The sequence below is a fragment of the Cynocephalus volans genome, chromosome 5 (genome assembly GCF_027409185.1).
Source record: "Cynocephalus volans isolate mCynVol1 chromosome 5, mCynVol1.pri, whole genome shotgun sequence".
In the NCBI taxonomy this organism is placed as follows: domain Eukaryota; kingdom Metazoa; phylum Chordata; class Mammalia; order Dermoptera; family Cynocephalidae; genus Cynocephalus; species Cynocephalus volans.
The window spans coordinates 50,415,249-50,441,405 of record NC_084464.1 but is presented as its reverse complement, the minus strand read 5'-3'; the positions used below and the strand labels follow the sequence as shown (position 1 = coordinate 50,441,405).

At 50.5% G+C, this 26,157-nt stretch overlaps 1 protein-coding gene across 1 annotated transcript in view; it reads right to left on the bottom strand.

Annotated features, from left to right (window-relative positions):
- The window catches only part of KCNK5 (potassium two pore domain channel subfamily K member 5), a 37,902-nt gene extending 17,989 nt beyond the window's left edge, over positions 1-19,913 (bottom strand). Inside the window, exon 1 of the mRNA XM_063096204.1 lies at positions 19,728-19,913. Coding sequence (XP_062952274.1) covers positions 19,728-19,913 — 186 coding nt within the window. The remainder of the gene's footprint in view (positions 1-19,727) is intronic.
- Between the last annotated feature and the right edge of the window lie 6,244 nt (positions 19,914-26,157).

Sequence of the window (26,157 nt, the reverse complement as noted above, 5' to 3'; positions counted from 1 at the left end):
GGTGAACAGGTTTGGGTTCCAATTATGAGAAATGATGTATGGTTCGATGCTGGGCATACAGGGAACGTTCCAGAAATGAGCACCAGGAAGAGACATGAATGTGGCTATTGTGGCTTCACATGTAGAACAAGGGGTCTGGGGGACAGCTCTGTTCTTTGGGTTTGAACCCACTGTATATGGCCTCCAGAGCTGGAGGAGAGCGGGGCCAGTTGTTGGGGGCAATGCCCCACTTCCGCCTGCCACCACTTGGAAGATCAGGGCTGGGACAGTCCTCTCTCGGCAGTGCTCTGCTCCCTGTGCCTCTACAGGGGCCTTCCCATGGCTCACTCTCACTTCAGTCAGGTCTCACCTCAAACATCTCCTTCTCAGAGGCCCCCGCATCTAAAACAGTAAACACCTGTGCCCCTCCAGCCCTCACTTCTCTGCACTCATTGCTACCTGACATCCTGTTAGGGATCTGTTTATCCAACCTGTTTATCTCCCCAGATAGATCATGGTCTGTGAAGGCAGAAACTTCACTCATCCCTTAATCCCAGAACAGAACCTGGCACTCGTAGGTGCTCAATATCAGCCAGATGAATGATGGAGTCTCCAAGATGCATGCCTTCAGGGGTACAAGGGTGGGTGCTGGTGTTATATCTTATGTGGGCTCTAGCTCTGCTGGATGAGGCCGGAGCCCTGACAGGTGCAGGCCCAGCACAGGTTCATGACTGTTCCCAGGCCCTACTGCCTTTACCCCACCCTGCCCATCTGCAAGGCCAAAGCCCCCAGAAGTCCCAGCACTGGTTAATCAGCTCCCTCCAGACTTTGGAACCATCCAGATTCCACAGCCAAGAGGCAGGCAGGTGGGGATGGGTGGGAGGGCCACAGGATGTCGAGGTATTCGAAGGCGCTGTGGCTGCAGGTCTTCCCACACACACCTTCCTGCTCTTCCAGCACAGGGAGCAAGGACGCTCTGATCCACGAAGCTCCTGGGCACTGGAGGCTGCCAGTCATGTTCCCCTGGACACAGCTGTTTGCCCTGGGCCCCCTCGCAAGGGGATCTAAGGACCAGGCTTCCCACTGCCAACATCCCCAGACTCCTGCCTCTCTGCTCCTGATCCCTGACACACTCATCCCTCCAGGTTATACCTGTATCCTTGAGAAGGGTTGTGGCTGACACTACCCCACCTCCTACCTCTCCAAATCCTCCAGACAACCTGGCAAACTCCCCCAACCCAGAGGCCTCCCCCTGCTCTTGCCTCCTTTCCCTGCTCTCTTTGCCTGTAGCTGGCAGCTTGGGGTAATAAGTAATTGCCCTTCCTTGAGGGCTTGGGTTCTGATGATAAGCGATTACTATACCTACCCATATATTATAATTTGTTTAAGATGGCCCAGTGGTTAAACTGTAAACATCTTCACTAATTAAAAAAGAAAAGTCCAAAGGGGTACTGGGCGGTGGCATTAATATTGCACTGGGGGTGGGGCAGCTGAGTTACTCTACTCCCAAGAAGTAACTTCCTGCCTGTTTATTACAAACCAACCCTTCCCACCCAAACCTGGCTCCAAAAAGCTTGTCTGAGGGGCTTGTTTTCTCATCCACCCATGCTCCAAGCATGATCTTGCCCCCATCCTTCTCCACAAAGCTCCTTGCAGGATCCTCCTGAGAGCCAACCACCTGTCACAAAATCCTTCCTTATTCTCTGACTCTAACCTAAATCCCTCCGGCTGCAGTCCAAGCCCATTTCCTTTGGTTCAGTTTCCGGCTGGAGACAGACAACAGCTGGCCTCCATCCTCTCTGGAATAAATTGTACAAAAATTACCGGCACACCAGCACAGGCATCTTGGGATGGATGGTACTCTTTGTGAGGTGAGGGAGCTTTCTGCCTCAATGGCTTCCAAATCCCAGACTCAAACCCCACTGGAAGACTGAGTCACAATTAGAGACAAGAGCCAAGACCACAACCTCGAAAACACTGGGCAAGATGCAAGGGGCATTTTGTCCTAAAATTCAGACTTCCCATGCCCCAGACTCCCTGACTCAGATCTCAGACCACACCAGTTACACCAGGGGCTCTGGCTGCCAAGGTCCCCATTTGGAGATCACAGGGATGCTATACAAAGAGGATCCCAAGTAGTGTGGGAAAGGTGGGGAACCTCAAATATATGGCTGGTGCCCCTCCCCCTGGACTAGTCGCCACCCTTGCCATCACTACCAAGATATGTCAGAAAGCAGAGGGGCCAGCCAGACACAGCTGTCTCTGCCTTTTCTACCCTGCATGGACAGTCCCCCGCCCACCTCCCATCCCCTGCCCACTGGGCCATGGGACATGACGAGGGTTAAGAAACAGAGAGCTGTTTTGTACTGAAGGTATGGAAAATCACAGCCAGGCCCTCCTAGTGCAAGAGGCTGGGCTGAGGTGAGGGGTGGAGTGGGGGTTGGAAAAACTTCCCCCTCCTTTAACCTGCCAGGCAACAGGAAATGGAAACTCTCCTGCCAATGCAGGAGAATCTTGACTTTGAGACACAGCCTCATTGTGAAACTCAAGAGGCAGAGGACCATGCCTTAGACACACACATTCTTTCTCTCCCCTCCAAAAGGACTGTGATTTTAAGCAACAACACTTCCCAAGCTTGTTTAACCCCCTAACACCTACCCAGGCTCTGACAACCCCTCAGCCTTCCTAGTGGCGCGAAAGAGCATTTGATGCACAGGCCTGCGCAGCGTTGGCTACTCCCTAGCCCCACAAGTCATGGCTTCAGTGTCTTCCTTTGTATAATGGGAATAATGGCACCTCCTCACCAATCCTCAGGCTTATGGATCAAAAGGCTCGATGGACAGCATGAAGCCTGGTGCACAGGCAACTTAGAGGTGCTCCTGATTTAGGAACTTGTAGTGTAGAAACATCCAGGGTTATTGTAGGTAGGAATGTGTTGTGTGTGGCTGGGGGAGGCTGAAAGAAGGGAAAGTAAACACCACCAGGTCTCCAAGTCACCCGAGGGTCAGGCAGGGGAGTGGGACCCATCCCTTGTACGGCTGCACACTGTCCCCCAGCAGAACTCAGTTTCCAGGGAGGGTTAGCAGGGGTGGTCACTTCTCGGGCTTGTTCCAGGAGGTCCATCTACCCTCAAGTCTGCTGGAGCAGGGCCCTTTGTCCTGGGCTGCCGAGGGCTAAACGACTCACCATGTAGTGGACATCCAGGACACAGCCTGCCCTCTTCACACCCCCGGGCCCTCTCCCCATGTATAAAATGAGGCTCCTGGTCACTTCCCAGGAAGAGTGGGGGCATGAGAGGGCAAGATGGGAGAACAAGGGGTTTTCCTCACCTCCACTCCCTCCTAGGCGCCTGAGCCATCCCCCTCTGTGGAGGGACAAAAGTGTAGCTGTGCCCACTTGCTACAAATTCCACATCTGCCCAGGTACTGTCCCCCCCACCCCCACGCCCCAAGGCACAGGCAACCCAACCAACCTATATAACCCAAAGAAGATGGGACCAGAGTTATGGACAAACTGTCTTGCTCAATGTAGCTTGAAGCAGGGTCAGCTGATTCATTACGGACTTGCTGAGCACTGACCATGTGCCCAGTTACCGGGCATTACACAGGAGAGACAGGACACAGGCCTGCCAGGGACGACCTTGTAGTCCAACAAGAGACATGGGAGAGAGTTACATGACGGTGGAACACAGTACAAGAAAGCAGCAAGCAAACCAGGGGTGAGGCCAGAACAGTACCTGGGGCTCATGCCATGGCCCCTTTCAAGTCCAAGCAATGGGGCATAAAGCAGGACAAGAAGTCCAAACACAGATAGGGAAACTGAGGACCAAAAGACATGAACAAACTAGGACCAGAGCAGTCTCTCAGGCAGACACTCCACCCACTCTAAAAACTGTGTTTCCCGTGCCCCTACTCTCACTCTAGGGTCTTCTACCTTCCCTAGCCCAGGATCCGCACCATGGGCCCTAGAAATAACCCGGACAACCCCTGCAAATTTTACCCACCCACTCTGTTCTTTCTGGATTTGTGGTAGGAAGATGTGTTCATGGTTCTCATCCCAAAGTGCGGGAAGTGCCCATTAGGCTGGTAGATTCACCCAACCAGTGTACCTTATAAACCATAAGGAGCAGGTTTTCCTCCCAAGGACTGGGAGGACATTGATGCTTCACTGCAGAGTGGGTGGGCTGAGGGGCTGGGGTTGAAGCAGGCACTTAGAGAGAATGTGGAGACCATGAGTGGCAAATCAGAGATCCTTTCTATGGCCTAGTCCCACCTCAAATGGAGCCAAGGCTGAACAATCTTGAGTCTACTGGGACTGACTGGGCAAGGAAGTCACATGCTTCTGCAAACACACACTTTCTGTCAACTGGACCTGTAGGTGTGCCCACTTTGGCAGTGCTTGCAAGTTTTCCAGTGGGTAGGACAGAAAATTCCCTCCTGGAGATTCTCAGCACATCACCCTTCCTTACTCCAAGGCTGCCAGCTCTCCCCTCTCCCACCCCAGGGCAGGAATAAAAGTGGACGAGGCACAGGGAGAAGCCACGTGTGGCATCAGAAACCCCAACAGATTCCAACCCAGTACTCCAGCGCTGTCCAATTGAATTCTGTGATGATGGGAATGTTCTACATCTGTGTGGCCCCATGTGGCTACAGAGCACTTGAAATGTGGCCAGTGTCTGAGGAATTAAATTTTAATTTTAGTAATCTTAACTTAAAATCAAGTAGTCACAATGAATAGTGATATCATGTTAAAAAAATAAAATTACCTAGAGGAATGTGGGTAGTGACTACCATGCTGGTACAGAGTCTGCATTAATCACATCCTACCTGAATCTTCCCCAAGGCAGGATTTGCCTTCCCTGGACCTCAGGTTGAACCAAGCCTCGGGCCACTGTCATAGCATCTTCCTGACCATGAATTACACACATCATCCTGAGCTGTTTCAAATCTTGCCTGTGCTTGTGTTTTCTGTTCATCTGAAACACAAGGCAAGGCTTCGTGGGCCACCATGGGACTTAGTAGAGCCAGGTGCACACAGGAGCCAAGACGATACTTGTCCATGGGCTTCTGGAGTACCCCCCCCCCGTGTGGGACACTGACCAACACTGGGAACAGCTCCCCCCTGGCCTGCCAGGTCTCTACCAGGGAGCTACACTCTCTTCATGGTGACTGTCAGGCTGGGTGTACAGTCTCAAACTTCTTGGTCTGCAAACCCAGGGTCTACCTGGTTTCTCCAGTCTCTGAGACCCTCAGAGTGTCCCACAGCACTGATGCTCAGGAAGTGACCACCCTGGCAGCTAAATCTAAAGACCACAGTACACTGTTTAGTGATTGCAAAAGTGGTGCTAATTTTCAGAGTATGTTTGTTAAAATCATGTTTATTTGCACTTTGTGTACCTCATACATAAAATTAACCAACGTAGAAGTAAATGGTATATGCATACATTTTTATCCCTTAAAAATGTTGAGTTCTTTGTTATAGAAGCAATGTAACCACATTACAGAAAATGTGGGAAGTAGAGAAAGAAAAAGCCATTAATAATCCTGTTTCCCCAGCGTGGCACCGCCTGGCTTCTGTTTTTAAATTGAGTTTCTATGACTCAATGCAACAGAGAGAACCACACACGTTAGCTTTTGCCTCCCTTTTCTCCTCATCCCCTCTATTGTTTTTGCATAACCTGAAGTCTGGCTCAGACTCAGATCCACACTGAGAATCAACAAAAAGAGGCACCGGAAACCACCCCCCACTGCACCCCTGCCTCAGAGCCTGGGCCCCCTCATGCACCAAGGCCACCTGTTCAGGTCTAAGGGTCTCCCACACCCCAGGCCAGAGCCCTCCAATTCGATTTAATTGTGTGGGCAGAGCAGTGGGGAAGTCGTGTGTAAGAGTGTGTGCACACAGACAGGAAACGGCCTTCAGGAAGCTCAGCATCTCGGGGAAATTTTAAGATGTGTACACAATGGCCCCCACATACAGCAGGTGGAGATGGATTTGACCACATGCAGCTCCCAGTCCTAGGGCATTCTGAAAACAGGGAGGCTGTCCAAAACTGAGCTCTGCGAACTCTGAATCCGCAGCAGGCTCGGTGGAGATGGGAACCTTCTAGAACAGGATCCAATACAGCCGCCCCCCCCTCCCCCCCCGTGACTCTGAAGTTGCCCTGCCTGGGCCCCAGGAGCCTGCCCTGGCTCTAGACAGACACGCTCCCTGGGAGAAGCTGATGCACACTTCCACCAGGCAACCTACGGACCTGTTCAAACAGAGAACAAAGTGTCCCCAGCTAGGGGGGCAGTAGCAGATGACGGGCCGAGCGGTGCGGTCAGCCCCAGAGTGCTCGCTGGGTTGCAGGAGAAGCCGGCAGGCAGGGACCCCACTGGGAGGGCTAGAGACAGTCTTCCCCACTGGACGTGGGCCCATCTGAAGGGCAGAGGACGGCTGTGACGGTGCCGCCTCTGGGTTTGGGTGCTGCTGGGAGGAAGGCCAAAAGGGAGAGAGAGAAATCCATGGTTCATGACATTCATTAATAATTACCCTCTTACCCGGTGCTAGGTTTGGGATGAGGCACAAGTCCAGGGCCTTGCGGGGAAAGGGTGTTGCAGAGGAGTGCAGACGGAGAAACTCCCGCGGCAATGTGCTCTGACAGGGAGTCCGGGGGAGCCCAGAGAGGAGTGGGGCTCAAAAGAAGCAACCCCCAGGCCCAGGGTCAGGGGAGCCTCCCGTAACAGCCCAGCCTACAGGAACTTTTCTACTTTGGGGCACCTAAGGCCCCTACAATATGACCCGCCCCCACTTTAATCCTTCATAGTACATTGGTTGCAAGGTGACCCCCCGCCCAAGATGTTATGGCTCCACCCACCAACCTTAAAGACAGGGATAATGTCTAGTACTCCTAATTCCCACAATCCTTAAACCAGCACCAGGCATACAGCTGGCATGCATTAAGTGTTTAATTGGCCTTAGGGAGCAAGTTCTTGGCTCAGAGAGGTGCAGTGACCTAGCCTAGTCACACGGCAAGCACGCCCAGGACCTGACTGTCTTGTAGTCCCCCACAACTCCCTGGGCTGCTCATCAAGAGGAATGCAGGGCTGAGGCTAGAGTCTGGGAGATGGGGGAGGGGGGTACTGAGAAGCTGTTAATCAGGACACCCTCCCCTTTTCCTGCTACCCTGGGGCTGCTGACAAGACACTAGAGCATCAGTTTGCCCCACTGAGCCCACTCAGCACTTATGGCGTTAGCGAGAGGCGGCCGTTCCCCCCGCAGCTCCAGCGGGGCCAGGGATGCTGAGAAGGAAAGGGCCCCCTTCCAAAGCTAACACTGTGGGGATGCATTCCACGACCCAGGAGGTGAGAGTTTTATTTGAACAGGAGTGATGGGGAAGGTATGGGACACTGATGTTTTCTCCTCCAGAGAGTCTGTGAACAGGTGCCCACCTCCAGCCTGCACTGGGGGAGCCTGAGAGGAGGAAGAACCTTTGCATTAGACACAAAGGGCGCCCAAGCCAAAATAAGCATCCATAAAGGGTCTGTCATGGGGTCCTCAGCATGCTACAAAATAACCCATCTGTCCTTATCCTTGCCTGCAGTACCTGGGTGGTACTTACACCACAGGGGAAAGGAGAAGACTGAAGCTATTTCTTCCCAAGGTACAGACCATAGTCCTGCTAGGGGTTAACCCTGGGGAAGCCAAGTGGGGGGATGTGTCATAAGTGTGGATTTAGCTGACAGGAAGGTGGCAGGTCACATAGGGACTAAGACAGAAATTCCACAGCTAAGAGGCCGTTACACTACCCCTCCATCTCCTCGATTCTTTCTTGGGGGCTCAGTCTCTGAGTCAATGTGGTCAGGAAGCAGCAGTGCTTTGGTGTTAGAACCCCTAGACTGAACAGAGCAGTGCTTGGCAAAGGGGCAGCAGGCATGTGCACAAGGCACTTCCTGGGCACACACAGAAAACCCAGTCTCCAGAGGAGGGGCGGGCTCCATAAGACTGGCAATCATTTAGACACTGCAACATCTGAATGACAGGCCACTCTGCAGAGCTTTGGCTCTGGACTCAAAAGGCCTGGGTTCAAGCCACTAACTAGCTGTGTGACCTTGCCTAAGTTATTTAACCTCTCTATCTCAGCTGGCTTGTCTGTAAAATGAGGTTCCCTACAGCTCCTATCTCTTACCATTGTTGGGGAGTCAGTACGATGTGGCCACAGTGGCTGCCGTTACTGCTATTCTGGGGGGCTGGTATGCCTCTCCTTGCCCCTAACGCCCAATCACTTCTGTTAGCAGTGGATACAGCTCCTGAGTTTGTGATAAAAGCTGAAACTTGCTATTAGTGTGCAGGGTCGTACAATGCCTCTCCTCCTTTCTGGGATGGCCCTAGACGTTTCCTGTCTGTGTTGAGGCTGACTGGGATCAAGGGGTCCAGAAAGAGGTGAGATACCACAAGGGGCAAAGTCCAAATATCACGGAGGCCCCTACGAGGGCCTTGCCTCTTAGTTTAGGAAGGACACACCAGAGGGTTTTCTGACTTTTGGAATCACGATATGACTATCAGTTTCCCTGACTGCTGGCACAGTGACCAGCAGACCTATCAGAGGTGTGGCAATCACCTTTCAGCTGACCTCCTCTTCTAGGCCACTGCTTCCAAGAAGCCTTCCCTTATTTCCCCACTTAGCTCTAATTACTCCTTTTTTGTATTTCCCCCACTCCTGGTGAACAGAGCAACCTTGGACAAGTTACGTAAACTCCCAAGGTCTGTCTGGGCCTTTGCTCCAGGAGGCCGCAGGCCAGTTAAATACCTCTAAGCTCACATTTTATGATTTACTGCCAGGAGAGGGGCCCAGAACATGGGGCCAGCCTCCAAAATGGGCTGTGGAAACCAGCCAACAGCTCTGTTGGTACAGACTCATGAGGAGCAGAGTCCAGCGCTGGGGAAACTCCCTGGAGAACAGGAGGCATCAGATCCTTTCTGCCTGAGGCCCTGGATGGCCCAGAAAAACATCCTCCTCTCTGAGCCTACGGCTCACCATAATTTCAAATTTACCTCTTATCCCAGAACTTGCTAGTAAGTGGGGAAGCTGGTGCTCAAGATCACAGGAAGGGGTGTGTTAGGGAAAGTTAGGAAATCAAGCAGGCCAAACAGCCTAGTGTAATTATAAGTGCTCTGCACCCCAAAATACCATCAAGAGGATTTTGATTTAAAGGCAATTTAAAAAGGGATTAGAAATGGGGTGAGAAATGGCTCAGTGAAGAAAGGCCCATAGCCGGGATCTGGTAAGCAGCGCTGCTAGATCAACCTGAACTTGGTTCAAGAGACAGCTCTGCCCCAGTTTAACCACTCCTCACCAGGCCTCAGTTTTCCCATCTAGCAAATGGGATGGCATCCATTTGGCAAGGTGCGTGGCATGCACGGGTGTAAGGTCTGTGTGTCTGCCAACTTCCTGGAGGACTGGGTGGTGTCACCCAGGTGCTTCAGGCAACACCCTGCAAACACTTCTGCTCCCTCCCCTTGGGGTGGGCCAAGGGATGGAAAATGTCCAGTGCATTCTCTGGTTACGCCATCAGCTAGGGAGCTGCCCTTCTCCCCTGCAAACAACGCAAGTCGTCCCCTGCTCCTCCTCAGAAGGCTCTGAAGATACAGCAACAGTTTCCACAAGGAAGGAGCAGGGGGGTGTTGTTGCCCTTCCCCAGCCTGCCCTCTTGATTTCCGTTGTATGTGGTCTGAAGACATTCCCTCAAAGGCAGGGACCGGGGCTCGTTCTCTTCGCAGCAGTCCTCAAACAGGTCTGCACACACAGCATGTGCTTAGTAAATATCTGCTGAATAAGGGACTGGATGTTTGCTATGTGAGTTCCTTGAAAGCAGAGGCCAGGACTCCCCTCTAGCTGATGACAGACCTGCTTAACTAAACATGCTCTCGCTGACCTGTGCTGCCTGGGCCTCACTCATCCCAGGGGGAAGGACTTGGGGAAAAGTTTATGACACAAGGGATGGGAGAGGGGAGCCAGGAGGGGTTCCTGGAGAAAACCAGACCCAGATAGGGAGAGCTGTTTATTCTGTAAAGTCCCGGATCAAAGGGGAGAAGATAACAATAAGCTGGTCTTCAAGGTTAACTCAGGCTAGAAGCTGCACTGAGTGAGCTTTACCGAATTTTCTCATGTTATCTTCACTCCCCCACGAGGCAGGTATAATCAGTCCCATTTTCAGATGACATGATGTGCTCGGGTCTCACAATGTGTAAAGGCAGAGAATTGGTATTAAATGCCAGGTGTGACTTGAAAGCCTGTCCTCAACTGGACCCCAACTTAAGTGGCTTGAAGGGGAAAGTGGGAGAAAACTGTAATAATTAACCCCCCTTTCCACGACTCAGAGCCGGTGAGACCAAGGGCCAGAGTCTGGGCCTGGCTTACCTGGCTTAATTCACTTCACCTTGAACTTGCAAGAGGCTCGGCCCCTCCTGATTGGACTTCCAACCAGAAGGTCTCTATAGATTTTGGCATCTGCCTCAGGCCTAGCACACTGCTGGGCCCCCAGGCACAACAGACCACCGAGCAAGACGACAACCCACACACTAAGCATCTCTCCAGAGCTAGGCCTGGAAACACAGGCCCGGGGTGGGGGGTTGGTGGGGAGGAGACATGGCCACTGCCCACGTACAGCTCATCTGATCCAGCTGGGCCTGATTTAACAGGCACTCCAAGCCTCCTTGAATGAATGGATGAGTCCAGAGAGGTAAAATCTGGCCAGGGCCACACAGCACAAACCAGTATAAGTAGAACTAAACCCAGGTAAGAATCACCTTTTCCCTACCCAGTGGTTTAGATGAGGGTTTCTTATCCCAAACCCTAAGCCAGGTGCACACAGGCAAATGGAAGGGCTGTATCATACATCCTCCCCACCCCACTACAACCAGATGTGGTTGACAAGACCCCTGGCAGCCCACAGGGCCCACCTCTAGGTTACATGATTGAGCAAAGCTGCTCCTGACACCAACTGCTCTGCACGGGGCTTCTCTCCCAGACTCAGGAGCAAGCATCCCCCTCGTAGGAGGGGCCCAGCTAAGCAGCTGCAGCCAGATTATAGCAGAGCATGGGAGGTGACAACAGCCAGAAGTACACAGTCCTGCCTAAATATTTCAGCAGGAAACCCAAATATTTAGATGGAGGAGAGGAAAAAGAATGCACATTTCAAAGCCAATCCGAGAATCGTGGCTACCAAGGGCCCTCTGAGAGGGGAGGTGGGTGGTGTCTGCCCCAACGAGGTCCTGACTCTGATCCCAGATCCTGAGTGACCTCCATGAAGGGAGGATTCCTGTGAGGCCATCTGGACCCAGGAATTCTCCAGAAGAAAAAAGATTTAATCAAGTCTGAGGACAAGCCAGGACTGAACAGAGCCCTGCTGGAAGGGAGGAAGAAGTAAACCCTCCATATTTTCAGTTATTGACCTTTAACTCTTTTGGGGGACAGGCTGTGGATTAATTTGCAGAAAATAGAAAACAGAAGGTGACTGCACTAGGAGGAACTTGATGGGTTTATCATCCTCCCTTTTCCCCATCTCCAGATTAGTTGCTCAGTGCATGGTGGAGCCTGCAGGGAGGTGTCAGGGACAAGGCGCCCAGAGAAACAGGGTACAGAACAGCAGCTCATACACAGCGAGTCACCCATTGCATGCACAGGCACTCTGCGTAGCATGCTCTCATGGATCTATGGGCATGAGGAGACTCCGTACTATTATCCCATTTCCCAGATGAGGAGACAGCTTGCTCAGTGTCATCCAGCTCAGCATCCTGAAGGCTTGGCCCCGTGCACCCTAAGCCTCTGAGGACACCACACGTACTCTGCACTCTCCACTTTTCTTTGCCTTTGCTCCCTGCTTTTTCCACCTTCAGTGCAGCCTAACGTATAGCAGGATGTTCAGAGTATGGGCTCTGGGTTCAACTCCCCGTTCTCCCACTTCCTAGCTGCACAGTGTCAGGCAACTATTTAACCCCTCTGGTCCATTCTGTTGCTTCCACTGTGAGGTAGTGCTGGTCACAGTACCTGCTGCAGAGGGTTGCTGTGAGGATTCCGTGAGATGACGCACACAAATAGTTCACACAGCTGGGGCTGAGACAGTGCTTAGTAACTGTCAGCTGGTATCACGCTCCCTCCCTGCCCAAGCCTTCTCTCCTCCCCTGGCTCTGCCTCCACCCATGGACTAGACTGAAGGCTCAGGGTCGGCAGTGGGGGTTGAATCTCAGCCCTCTACCTAGCCGTGTAGACCTAGGCAAGTTTCGTGACCAATGAAAATAGCAGCAATAGCCATAGTACTGGTTCAAGGAGACACAGGTAACGTACCAGGCCACTGCCTGGCACTCCACGTAGTAGGCACTCCAGGGAATACTCACAGGGCTGCTACCCACACCACCCATCCTTTAAGTCTTTAAGTCTTCTTTAAGACTTAAAGCCTGTCTTCTCTAAGTCCAGGAGCAAAAGTTCATTTCTCTCCATGGTGCACTCTGGGCACTTACCAATGTCAATCTCCTAACAGTACCCTTCCTCCTCCAGATCAGCGGCTCCCTGAGGGCGGGAGCTGTGTTTTGTTTGGAGGAAGATCCCCCACAAGCCAGGGGGTCTTCTCCAATCATCAGGAAACAGCCTCTGAATCCTCTGAGGCCCTCCAGCCCTTGCCCTTCTCTGCAGCCTCTACCATCTGCAGACCGTCACTCAGCACCTCGGACTGAATTTCCCCTCATTTCATCACTGCAGCCTAATTCTCTCTCCCCAGCCAGACTGAACTCCCGAAGGCTACAGACCCTCTGGTTTCTGAGGCTTCATCAGACACAGAAATGAGAGCCCCCAGGGCAGGGAGAGCCCCTTTTGCGTTTCCACCTCCCCTCGGCCCAGGTCTCTGAGGTTTGGGAATCGGGGTATCTCCTCACAAGAAGCCAGAGGCCTCAGCAGCTGTACAGAGTCAGAGCACACCACCCCACTTTCACAGAAATGGGCAACTAAGGCATAATCTGGGAAGGTCACCAAATGGGAGGGGTGTCTTTAGCAGGGCCAGGGACCCAGAGGGCTTATGGTAGGAAGAGAGAAACCCTAACTGAATGCTGGGGTGGGAGGAAGCCTGGGTGGGCTCTTTGGGGGAGCTGCAAGCATTGTGGGATTTCTGGGAAAACCCACACTCCTTCACATCAGGGGAAGGAGGAGCCATCCTTATCAGAACACCAAGGGGTGAAGGGATCAGTTCACAGAATTGCCATAGTTTAGACTAGAATATTCCACTTTCAAGTCGTAAACAGCTGTGAAAGAAGAGGGCACTTCCTGAAGGGTTGTTCATTCCCCTATTTGAAAATTGCAAAAATTCGATGGAGTTCAAATTCCTTGTCTAAACCCATAAGGGCTTTGTCATCTGACCTTCACTCCCTGGCCCGTGGCCGCAGCCCAGCAGGGCCATCCTGCTGTATTGCACCTCCCGGAGGGCTATGGGCAAGAAACAGCCACGTGCCCCTCCTCTTTCGAGTTCTTTGAAAATAAGTTCATTTGATGTATATTCAGACTTGGGATCGCTGCATCCCATGGTAGTTCTATTTTTAATTGTGTGAGGGCCTCTGTACTATCTTCCACAGTGGTTGTACCCTTTTATACAAATACTGTATAATTCCACTTATGTGAGATATCTAAAGTAGTCAAATTTATAGAAACAGAACATAGAATGGTGGTTACCAGAGACTTGGCAGAGAGGGAAAAGGAGAGTTGCTGTTTAATGCACATAGTTTCAATTTTGCAAATTGAAATAGTTCTGGAGATCTTTTGTTCCACAACAGTGTGAATATAATTAACACTACTAAACTGTACACTTAAAAATGGCTAAGACTGCAAATTTTAGGTTTATTTGTTTTTTTGTTTTTGTTTGTTTTTATTTTGGCGTCTGGCCAGTATAGGGATCGAATCCTGGAGCTCAGTGTTATCAGCAGGATGCTCTAACCAACTGAGCTAACCAGCCAGTCCTGTTTACACATTTTTTACAGTGAAAAAAAAAATTCAGTTGACATTCCCTCTGCTTCTTGATTCTTTGCAATACCATTTAGATGCCCGCCTGTACACGGACCGCCCCATCGCAGAGCAGGGGTATCTAGGAGCAGTAGTAGTGGCAGCTAATACTCAATGAGCACTTACTGTGTGCTAAGCACTATTCTAAGCAAACTGTGGTGTGCCTTCAGAGGCCATACCCATAACCATCAGATATATTGCTCAAACAGTGATTCTTTCAGCAATAGCTAAGGCCCTGCGGTGACACTTGGAGAAAGATCTCTACTGAGGGCAGCATGTCCTTTTTCCATGTAGCACCATCCTTGAGGAGAACGAACAGGCCAGGGCTTCTCTGCCTTATTCTAGGGGTTACAGGGGGATTCAGTGAAATCTCCAGAGATTCACCTCCATCTTCTCCACTCCCTACAAAGAACATTAGAATTAGGCCAGCCTATCTCATACGATTTCATTTTGTTTGTTTGTTTGTTTGTTTTGCCTTTGTTGTCTAGTGGCTGGCCAGTACTCGTGTGCTTTCCTACGGTCACCTGCCTCACTTCTTCTTGGTATCAGCCAAGTTTTGGCAAATCAGCTCTTGTAGCACCACTCAGGTATAGCATCCCTATTTGTACAAAGACTTTCTTGGGGGTTCCATCTCAGGAGCGTGGTCCTCTACTCGCCAAAGCCTCGTATTTCCGGGCTCCCCCTCTGCCCATGAATCACACACAAAGTTCAGAGGCTGGGCCCAATCTGACAGCAAACAGTTCAAGATGAAAGCCTGTGGCCAGAGGTCAGGGCCAGCCAAGCACAGCATCCAAAACCAGAGGATTGTGTTTCTTTCAAATGCTAGACTGTAAATAGGGCATAACTGCAGGAAAGCGCTTAGAAGAAACAATCATCACCTCCCTTGCACCCCCCTCTCATAAGATTCCCCCACTGGAACCTTTCAACACTTGCTAATTTCTACCCTCAATACTTCTCTTCTCTGTCACTATGCCACCAGTAGTTATCCTAAGGGCTCTGGTAAAACTACCAAAATGATTTAATAAAAATTCACTTTAACTGTTAAGACTAAACAGAACAGTTAACTCAGACTTACTGATTTGAGGTGGGTTTTGTTTCGTTTTTTGTTTTTCGGCTACCTTCAACTTTGAGTGGAACATAAACAAGAAAATGAGCCATTAGGAAGGGACCTCTTTCCATTTCCTCTCAAAAACCCAACTTACCACTTTCTACTTCTGCAATCCTAGATGGTGAGAAGTCAAGCTCGAACTAATGATGCAGAGACCTCCAAGATCCTCGACAATCAAAAGATCTATTGTGTTCCCTTCACTTACAAAGGCAGTTAAGTTGACCAGCACGTTTTACAATTTCGAACAGGCTTGAAACAAAGGGGCTGTACTATATTAACCCTCAGTTCTCTAAAAAACTCAATATGCCCATTCTAAGTATTTTGTTCAGAGGTAAGTTTATTACATGCTCCATTGTTTCATTTTTCAAATTTGGGGAGGAGGACTGGTGTTCATAACAGAATGTTAGAACCTCAAAATTGGAATTAGCCTTACTCCTTAGACTGGAATATGTACAAAGAGTCTGGAAAATGAAAGGAGGCACACATGGAAAACCTTGGGATGTAATAATGCACTCTGGAGCTTAGCAGGGAAGGAGGCCAGTGGGTTCCAAGAGGCTTCTGGGAATGGGTCAGCTATGTCAGTAGTCCAGGAAAATCAGAGTTCTGTCTGGGGTGTCAGAGCAAAGGGCAGGACTGGGATGACCCTAGCCCACCACCAGGAGATATGGGAATCTCAACAGCCACAGCAAGAAGCCTGCAGTCTTCCTCCCAAGGCTAGGAGAAAGCACGCTCACTATCCTCTTTTAGGAGCCTCTTCCCCTTGTGTTCCCCAGCAGGCGCCTACTAAATTCCAAGACCCCACACTGGCTTTAGGTGACCTCTCTGACTCAACACCTCCTGAATACCTCCATTGTGGCCCACACCCACTGTCTCATTCTGGGTAGCTTTATTTATCTTTCTGTCCAGCAGCTCTAAGCCTGGCCTGCTTTTTCATACATTCCCCAAATCTTGCACAGTACCTGACACACACTGGGTGCTTAATAAATGCTTGTTGACTAATTCCCATGTACTCTGAAATATGACATACTTAGATTTGAAACCTGATTCTGCACTACATAATTCTGAGCAAGTGACATCATCTTTTCTCCTCATTTTCGTCATTCATAGGGTGGTCATCAAGATTAGATTATAATAAGAATGTACATAAAGTGCATATTCAAGGTGTCTAGCGCATGGTAAGCTCTCAAATCCTGCCTGTTTATGGTCACTGCACGCCAGACGCAAAAGGTTGAGAACGGCTATCATTCTTCCCCTTCCACACAACCCTCTGCTTTTTGGGGGTGGGGGAGGGAGAAGAAGTGCAGAGAAGGATCACTTCAGTAGTGCAGGAGGTGCCAGGTCAGCCAGGCAACAAACAGCAGCTAGCATGCCATTGCCTGTACTAGAGGAAATAGAAAACAGAATTTCCCAGTGGACCAGAGTCCAGCTGAACCAACTAACTTCACTCACAGAGCAACAATTCTCCAGCTTCGCATGCCCAAGAGGGAGGGCAAGGGCATACCAGGTGTAGCTCCTGAGGCAGACTGCTGGTTCCTCCCTGGGCTGTGCCTTCTCTTGTGTCACTGTGGCTGCTTTAACTTCTCTGGGCTTCAATTTCTTTATTTGAATACATAAGGTCACTGCAAAGAGCATCTGAAATAATGCAGGTAAAGCACTTAGCAAGTTGCCCTGCACTTGCTTTCTATACACTTCCTGCCTGACGTTTCCACTTTACCGGAGCCTTACCAAACCCTCATTTTGCAGATGAGGAAAGGGAGGCAAAGGTAAGTGAAATGGCTTGATGGGCAAATGGCTAAGCCATAGCAAAATCAGCCTGTGCCCTCTCTCATAAAATGAGGATTACACCACCCCCGATGCCCAACTCAAAGTACATGTACCTTAAATGCTAACTTCCCTTCAGGAAGCCTCTGCAATTGAGGAAGAGGCTGGGATGGTGGGTCACCAAAAATCTGGTGGAGCAACCACGTGAGAGCAAGGGTTCAAGATGGTTCTGAAGGCAGGAAGAGGGTGACCACGTGGTCCAGGGCTGGCAGGGCGCTGAGCACTTGAAACCCAGCCTATGCCTCAGTTCAACCACAGTATGAGCAGGGGAGGAAGCACCTGACAACTCAGGGAGTGTTTCTAAAGAAAATGACCTTAACTCCCTTTCTCATGCATTTGAAAACACACACACAATTTCCAGCATAAGAAAAACCCCAAGCCAGACTAACCCCCCTCCCTTCCAACAACCCTTGCCACGTCCCAGCTCCCACCCCAGGAATTCCTAGCTAGGACTCCTTTATGCTTACAAGGTGATTCAGAACCAGCTAACACACAGAACCTCAGGTGGAAAGTGCTCAAGCAGACAGATGGGAAAGAAGATTTTTAGTTTTCATTTTTCCTTAAACCAGTTTCCTGAGGCTTGAGGCAGTGCCCCAAGTCACAGATCAGAAAGCAGAGCAAGGCAGATTTCTGCAGACTAAAACTGATACTGGCAAATGCCACTGGTCCATTTTCATTTCTTGGGTTTTTCCTATGAAGAGAGGGGACTACCCAGTTGGGGTTGGTTTGAGAGATTTCTTGGCCAAGGATGGGGACAGGGCTATCCTTGTTCAAGAACTTATCTGTAATCATCTCCAAATCAGACTGGCTTGATGCCCAAATGCTTTTTCTAAAAGCTAACTGCCCGCTTTTGGCGGGTAACTGTTGAAAGATTTAGCAGGACGTCAAAGTAAGAGACATTTTGTCTGTTCAAACACCTTAAGGAAGCTGTCTAGCCTCCAAAGCTAGCACCACCAGCTGCACCCGGCTGCCTAACCACTGGACCCCCCCTTCCCTTCTCGCCCTGTGTTTTGAAGTTTATTTTCCCACATTTAGCCTTGAATTCTTTCCTTCCTTCCCCTGCAAGTGGCCAAGGAGCAGCAAAGATGGAAACACTTCCAGGGCAGCTCAAGGCTTTATCATCCCCGCCTGCCCTCTTTCCCCTCTAAACAAAGCCTTGGATTAAACTAAACAACACTCATTCTCCAGAGGAATTGTTTCCTCAAGAGGAATCATAAGTGACCCCCTCCCCCCAGTACACGCACAGACACAGAGCAGACCCCTCTCAGGAGGAACCCCTATCACCCCAGAACCGCTATTAGGAGCTAAACCGACCATCCGCCTTCTGAAGCTCACCCTCCCCAACATCATCCCTCACCCACCCCCACCCCCAAAGCTGCTAAGGGCAGGACTGTCCATTAAATCCAATGCTGAACCTGCGTAAACCTCCCTTTCCACTGGCGTCCTTAGACGCCGTAAGTCTTTTCAAAGAACGTCTTTACACACCCCACCCCACTGCCAGGTAGGCACCTCTGTGCCTGTCTGTGTCTATTGATCCCAGGACAAAAAGGGAGCATCACTGGCAAGATGTCTTCGCGGTTTTCAAACGCTTTCAACCTTACAAAAGTCCAGGGCAGGAAAGAGGGATGAAGATGGGGTCGTACCCATTTCACATGCGGGGAACTGAGGCTGGAAAACGGGAGACAACTAGGTAGGCATACAGTATTAGGGAGCTGCTGTGGATTAAATGTTGTTCCTCATCAGACTCCCTTTCCAGCATCTTTCACCCCAAGAGAAATGGAACACCTTGGACGATCTGCCCGACTCCACCCTGTCCTCTAGAGCTTTTACCCAGGTCCTGGTAGTCCCACTGGAGAGAGGCCCTTAGTGCAGGCCAGGAAGGGTAGACGGTTGAGGTCGAGCCCTGGAGAAACTGGGGTAGAGGGCCTCGGTCCCCAAAGTGGGCCAAGGGCCCAGCCAGGACGGTCACCCGTTTATCCAAGCGAGATCAATGCCATCCACGGAGCCTGTGCACCAGAAGACAGAAGCTCCCAGTGCCAACACGAAGGAATTCACCTCACCCACCTCCATTCTGCACACACTCTCCTTCCCCAGCGAAAAGGGACTACTTGGGTTTTGGTCGCCTGTGCAACCCGCTACTTCCACGAAGTTTAACTCCAGCCCTTGAGGTTCCTCTCCCTGAGATAAGCCTTCCCGGAAGCCTGAGCGCGTCTCCGGCATTCCAGCCACCGGCCCTCATCCCCTGGGCTCAGGACCACACAGCCCCAAGCCCTCTCCCGAGCCCTGCGGAAGCGGGGAGGTTGAGCTCGGGCTCGGGCTGGGGGTCCTCCCACAGCTCCGCCGGCTTCGCGTTCCTGAAGAAAAGCCTGGCGGGCGCGGCGCCGGCCCTGGAGCGGGGAGGTGGCGACGCGAGGGGGTGGCACCCGGCTCAGCTCCCGGACTCCGGGAGCGTCTCCAAGGAAAGATAACGCCTTTATCCTCCCCGCAGCCTCCCTCCAAAGAGGGAGGAACCCGCACACCCACACCGAGACACCGCGGGGCCCAGTTCACCCGGACTCAACCCCAACTTCTCTCCAGACAAACTAGGTCCCAGCGAGTCTCCCCGCGTGGGGAACCCGTGTCCCCAGGTGAGCGACAGATCCTCCAAGCCTGACCCACGATGGGACATCCTCTCCCATCACCCTCAAGATCTTCCACAGGGACTGAGTATCACCAAAAGCTGTGGGGGTCCTCCACCCAGCACCCCTAAAGCCCCAGCCAGCTTCGGGTGTGTGTGGGGTACAGGCGGCGGCTCACCTGCAGGATCTTGTCCAGGCCCTCCTGGCCCAAGCACGGGAACTCCTTGAGCAGATGCAGCTTCTGCGCGTAGTAGCTTTTCTTGGCCTCCTTCCAGTGCGGCTCCTCCAGCACTTCGAAGATCGCCGCCCCGATAGCCAGGTAGAAGATGATGGCCGAGGTGAGCAGAGGACCCCGGTCCACCATGGCTCCGGAGCGGCCGCCTCCCAGAGAAAGCTTCCCCTCAACCCAGCGGCTCCGTGTCCCCCCGCCCTCCAGCCTCCAGCCTCTGGAAACAGCTGTTTGAATTTGGAGCTCCGCATGCGCAGTGCCCTGTCCCCCCAAAAGCCGCTCCCCGGACAAAGTTGCTCGGCCAAGTTGGCCCTCTGAGGCGGGGAACTGCGCGGGACCCTGCTCACGCGGGCCGGGGTCGGCGAACACCAAGGGGGCCGAGGGGGCGCCCGGGACCGCGGGGGGCGTAAGGAGCCGGGAGAACTCAGACTCGATTGTGGGGAGACACGTGGGCCGCTCCTCCGCGAGCTACAGCAGTAGCGCCGCGCCCGCCTCCGCGCGCCTCTTTAACCAGCGCCCGGCTCGCTCTGCCCGCCCGCTGGGAATCCCGGCGGGGGAGGGGCCGGCGCAGGCCCCGCCCCTGAAGCCCCGCCCCCGTAAAGCCCCGCCCCGCGCCGGCCCCTCCGAGGCGCGGGAGTAAGAGCCAGGTGCGCGCTGGCGGGAGCTCTCGGGTCGCTCCGCTCCACCGGGCCGCCGCCGCGGGAGGTGCACCGCCCGCCCGCACCAGCGCCCGCAGTGCCCGGGGGTTGCGGTGTCCGGGACTCGAGTTTGTCATAAGTGCTGGTGTAGTAACTAAAGTGATTGTGCACCTTACGACTGAGGTCAGGAATTTACTGCTATTTTTATTGCAATTCAATTTTCATTCACTCATGTTTCTTCCGAAAAGAGTTGATTTTCTCAGTCTCTTCCTGTCTCTCTCACATCTTCTTACCAGCCTGGGAAAGGGGGTTAGAAAAGGGCTGAAGAGGAAATCAGAGGGAATCTGAGGACATCAGGAACTGATCCATCCACAAAGTGTGACTCCTGCCTCTGCCCCTTCTCACCTGCCTGGTGAGACCCCCACATCTGGAAGGAGCAGTCAGGGGGCAGCACTGTTGGTAACCCCTACACACCCCCCACACTTTGTAACTCCCCAGCCTATTTACACTTGCAAACAGCCCCTCCTTACCCCCAGTAGGCTTTATGTTCTTCCCAGCACTAAGTTCACTCTAGTTACTACATGGCTGTGTTTCTTTTGTTAACTCTGTACCACACCTCCTCAACACACTCGCCGATGGAGACGAGTAGTCTGGTTTGTTCGATGTTGTATCCTCAGTCCCTGCTACATGGTGGACACTGAAGGAGCGAAGGAATCTGTCAAAAACACGCCCAGGGTGTTCCTGGCTCACCTTGCTACCATTTTCTGTGTGTCTGTAAACCCAGGCGGTACTACGTCCTTTCCACCCTTCCTAAGAGGGCTGGTCATTAGAACTACTTGGCAGGGAGGACACTGAAGCCCGGGTGTGAGCTTGTTGTCTCTCAAACTGCACCAGCCAGAAGTTGGGGGGACACACTCCCTCCATCGCTTGGTAGCCACAGGCTGGTCCTGACCCTTCGGCCTGTGTGGGAGCAGGTACAGCAGGTACAGCAGGTCCCCATCCCAGCTCACTGCCCCCTGGCCAAGGCCTTTTTTTCCCATGGGGGAGAAAAGGGGGTCGGTGCTCAGGTATCACGATTTAGCACAGTTTTTACTTGCGGGTGGGAGGTATCTGTGGTATCTCCAAATCCAGCTGGAGCGAAGGGGATGGGGGTGCAGCTTCAAGGACTGATCTGAGTTGGTAGATGTTTCTGTCTCTCCTTTATGGTACAACGTATGTGTCCCTAGGAGGCTGGAGCAGAAAACTGGGAAGTCCCAGGTTTCCTGGCTCCGCATCCCTAAAGCCTGCGGAGCCAGTCCCCTCAGAACCCTCCTAGCCAAGGCTCACCCCAGATAAGGCCTTGGGGCAGTTCCTTCTGGGGACAACCCGCCCCCAGCACCAGGCTCCCTTGCCTACCCTGAACAAGTCCCTCTTCTCTAACCCTTGCCTACCTTCTACCCACCCTGCACCCCCGGCCATGGCCTGAACCCCAACTCCGCAGTCTCACTCTCCAGCCCTCAGCTGTGTGTGGAGACCAGGCTTTGGTCCTGGATCCCCCTCTCTGGATGGAGCTCACCCCTTTGTGAGAAAGTCAGGGGCTGTGGTGTGAAGGCTTCAGCCAGCATAAGGTAGGCAGTTTGAGAGGCCACGGGCTCTCTCTTTGTTTGGAGAAGTCTCTGCCATTCCTCTCCCACCTCTGCTCTGTGTTCTCTTCCTAAGAAAATAAAGGGCCTCTTCCTATTTCAGTCTCGCTGCCTCACAGAAACACTGCAGCATACTTTGGGATGGCTGGATTTTGTTCGAAGCTTTTATAATTTCTGGTTTCTCTGTCCTTCTACTTCCTTCTACTCTGTTTCTCCGTTTCCCATCCCCATTCTCTTCTTGCTCTCTCAATGTCTCCTTCACTCTCTCCTCATCTTCTCCTTCTGTTGCCCCATCCTTTACCCTCTCGTGTTTTCCAAACCCCTGTTTCTAGCTCTCCATTCTCCCTCCTCCTGCCTCTCTCTCTCCTTCGTCTCCTTCCGGTCTAAAGGAACTTCTCCTTGCCCGGCCTCCCCTCCCCTCCCCCCCACCCCATCCCCCTTGCTAGCCCCAACCTCACACTTGGATCCGCACTTTCCCGAGGAGGTCAGGAGCACACACAACAGGACGTGCTATGTCCATTCTCTGCACAGCAGCCAGTGGGGGCTTTTGTGAATAAAAACAGGACTGAAACCACTGAATGCCTACAGGACATAAGCCTCCAGGATGGAAAAGGGAAAGTAGGTATATGGGGGTGAGGTGGGGTGGGATATGTATTTTCTTACATGGCTAATAAATTCATTCCAATAATTTATGTCTATTTCTTATTTTTATGCTTATTTATCATACATGATAATCATTTCGGAGTGCCTTTTTTTTTTTTTTTAATTTTTAAATTTTGGGGGCAGCTGACTAGGGCAGGGATTGAATCTGGACAGAATGCCATCTTTTGAAGGGCAATCAGCTTTGTGAATAGAGTTGAGTTTTAACTTGATGACAACCAATAATTAGACTTACCTGGGTCCCACCTAGAGAAATTGGCAGAGCAGATCAGTTGTTTCACCCAAGGTGTTGTTCTCAGGCTCTGGTCACAAGAAGATCCACACTCACCTCTGTTTCTTCCTTATTTCAGTTAGGTGAAGGGATTATCCTCTTGGTAAAATGACCACTTGATAATCCTTTCATAATGCCAAAACATTATTGTTTTATTTCTGTTTTGGAATATTTTTCTTTATATTCTGTTTGAGAATTTCAGAGGTGAACAGTTCCCCTCAGAAAATTGCATCTGATCAAAGGAACTATGTAAATATCCATTAAGACCATAAAGTGGTTTAATATCACAGTCATTTGAAAACCATGTTTCCTTAAAATAAAGATCTATTGCTCTCAACTCAAAAGGTCAAAAGTTTCTATTTTTATTTTTGTTTGTGTAGTATCACGTGAGAGATAGACCATATTAAATGCCTTATAAAATAGCTTGTATTATGAAAGATTATCAATTATCCTATAAACTTGCTCTATTTCTAATGGATTGTTTGAAAACCTGGGTGAAATATCTTTTAAATTTTCACGTCTACAGATCCTCCACTTACTCAATTAGGAAGGTTTCTGAGAAGTAAATTCAATATTCATAATAAAGCAAACTTCGTGTTTTATACCAGGAAAAACATCAAAGAACAAAATAAAATCATAAAGCAATAAAGTTGTAAAAAAAAAAAAAAAGTAGTGAAAATGGTATATACATGCAGTGGAATATTACTCAACTTTGAAAAAAAGGAAACTCTCTTACATGCTACAATATGGATGAACTTCAAGGACATTATACTAAGTGAAATAAGCCAATTGCAAAAGGTTAGATGACTTGTATGAGGTCTCTAAAGTTTTCACACTCTTTATAACAAAAGTAGAATGAATAGCAGTTGCCAGCATCTGGGGAGAGGGGTAAAGGGGAATTTGTTCAATGGGTATAAAATTTCAGTTTTGCAAGATGAAAAAGTTCTAAAGATTTGTTGCACAGCAATTGCATATGGATAACATTACTGTACTGTACACGTAAAAACAGTTAAGATGGTAAATTGTATGCTATGTATTTTTTTACCACCATACAAAAAAAAATACTGAAAAATAGAACTTGTAAATTCAGTGTAAGATATTTGAAGTTGCAGGAGTTAGCTGGGCGTTGAGAAGAGAGAGGTGGCTAAGTGACAATAATCAAGTTAGATAAGCATTGCCTTGGCAGGGTTTCAGTTACTCTTAATTACAAAACTACACGCCCTTTGATCTGAGAGCCAGTTAAGCTATGGAGAAGAGTGTCCTTGTGGGTTAAGAACAGAGCTCAAGCACTGGTACTGAATTATTCGTATTTGAAGATTTCAGATAGGTCCCTATTGCCATTTCAGAGTGTTTTCCTTAAAAAGTGAACATGGTAATAAAGAATTTCGTTGCTGTTTGGTAACAACTAAAATTTCTATTGTTAGGGAAAAAACTCAGTAACGAGGCTCCCACTCTGACCAACTCATGGGTCACCTGAAGCTGTTCCTTAGACTGGATCAGTTTTAGAGTAACACAGCAGGGTATGATTTATGGGACCTACCCCCAAACTTTTCTCTCCAACTGTCATTGATTCCTGAAATTCCACCATTTGAGAGCCATTCCTCTGAGTTAAACACTGCCCTCTCCCTAGGATCTCTTCTCAAACTCAGGCAGGAGCCCAGCATTAAAACCCTAACACTCCACTTCTGTGGATCCTAGCCTTTGTCTGTTTTGGTCACCACTTTGAGAATCTGTGGCTGTTTCCCTGGGAAAAAATGCATCCCTGCACATACGCACCCAAATATTTACAGGAGTCCTGATGGTTCACAGGAGCCCACCCCCCACTCCTCCCATCCTCCCAAAGTTGTTTCTGGCTGGAAGACTCTGTAGGCACCTTGCGCAGGGAGGCTTGAGGTGATTGAGCAGTTCCTGGCTGATGATGGGAATAAAAGAAGAAAAAGGCAAGTGGAAAGGGTGAGAGGTATTGGGGCAAATCTGACTTACTACAAATTTGCCTGTAGCAATACTAATAAGGTGCTTTTTAATGTTCACGTTGTGCTAGACATTAATAAACACTACATGAGATAGTGAAGGTAAATAAAGCATTTAGCCATTATTATTATCTCATTTAATGATTGCAATGACACCATGGGGATTATTAGCCCATTTTACAGATGAAGAAACTGAGATTCGGAGAGGTAAAATAACTTGCTCAAGGTACCCAGGGTGATCTGAGCCCGGAGTCTGTGACTCTCCTCATTTACCTGAGCATGTGCTGTCACCACTCCCCTTTCCCATGGCTTCCTCTGGCTCCCCTGAAGCCTCCTGGTTTCCTTCTGTGCTGAGCATCCTCAACCTGCTGGCCTGGCCTTTCCCTGGTTTATTGGTGGGGTGACTGGGTGTGCCTGGCTCTTGTCTCTCTGTCCTGTGGTGAGGAGCTTTACTGTAACCTGGGGTATTTCTTTTGGAGATTGCAGCCTGTCCCCACTGGTATGTTCCAGCTTGGTCCCTTTGCTGGTCACCTGTCATGCAGATAGGGGTGTTAGGGAGAAAAAGAATAAATGGTCACTGAGGATGATTGCTCTTTGTAAAGGTAACAGTGCCAAACTGACCCTGCCAGTTTCTTCAGGCGACTGTGGATAGCATCACTGATATTTTCCTATCACACGAAAATGGTGGCAGACGTCTCAAAATATTGTTTCAAAATTATGTCAGTTATTAGACCTATTGCTGTAATTTGTAATGTGAGGGGTCTTCAAAAAGTTCATGGAAAGATTTATATTATCATTCAATCCTATTTTCCCACAAACTTTTTTTTTTTTTTTTTTTTTTTTTTTTTTTTTTTTTATTTTTTAAAAGATGACCGGTAAGGGGATCTTAACCCTTGACTTGGTGTTGTCAGCACCACGCTCAGCCAGTGAGCGAACCGGCCATCCATATATGGGATCCGAACCCGGGGCCTTGGCGCTATCAGCACCGCACTCTACCGAGTGAGCCACGGGCCGGCCCTTCCCACAAACTTTTTGAAGTGCCCTCATATAATGTGTTCATTAAAAGAGCACTTATGTTTGGGCCAGCCCGTGGCTCACTCGGGAGAGTGCGGTGCTGATAACACCAAGGCCCCGGGTTCGGATCCCGTATAGGGATGGCCGGTTAGCTCATTGGGTGAGCATGGTGCTGACAACACCAAGTCAAGGGTTAAGATCCCC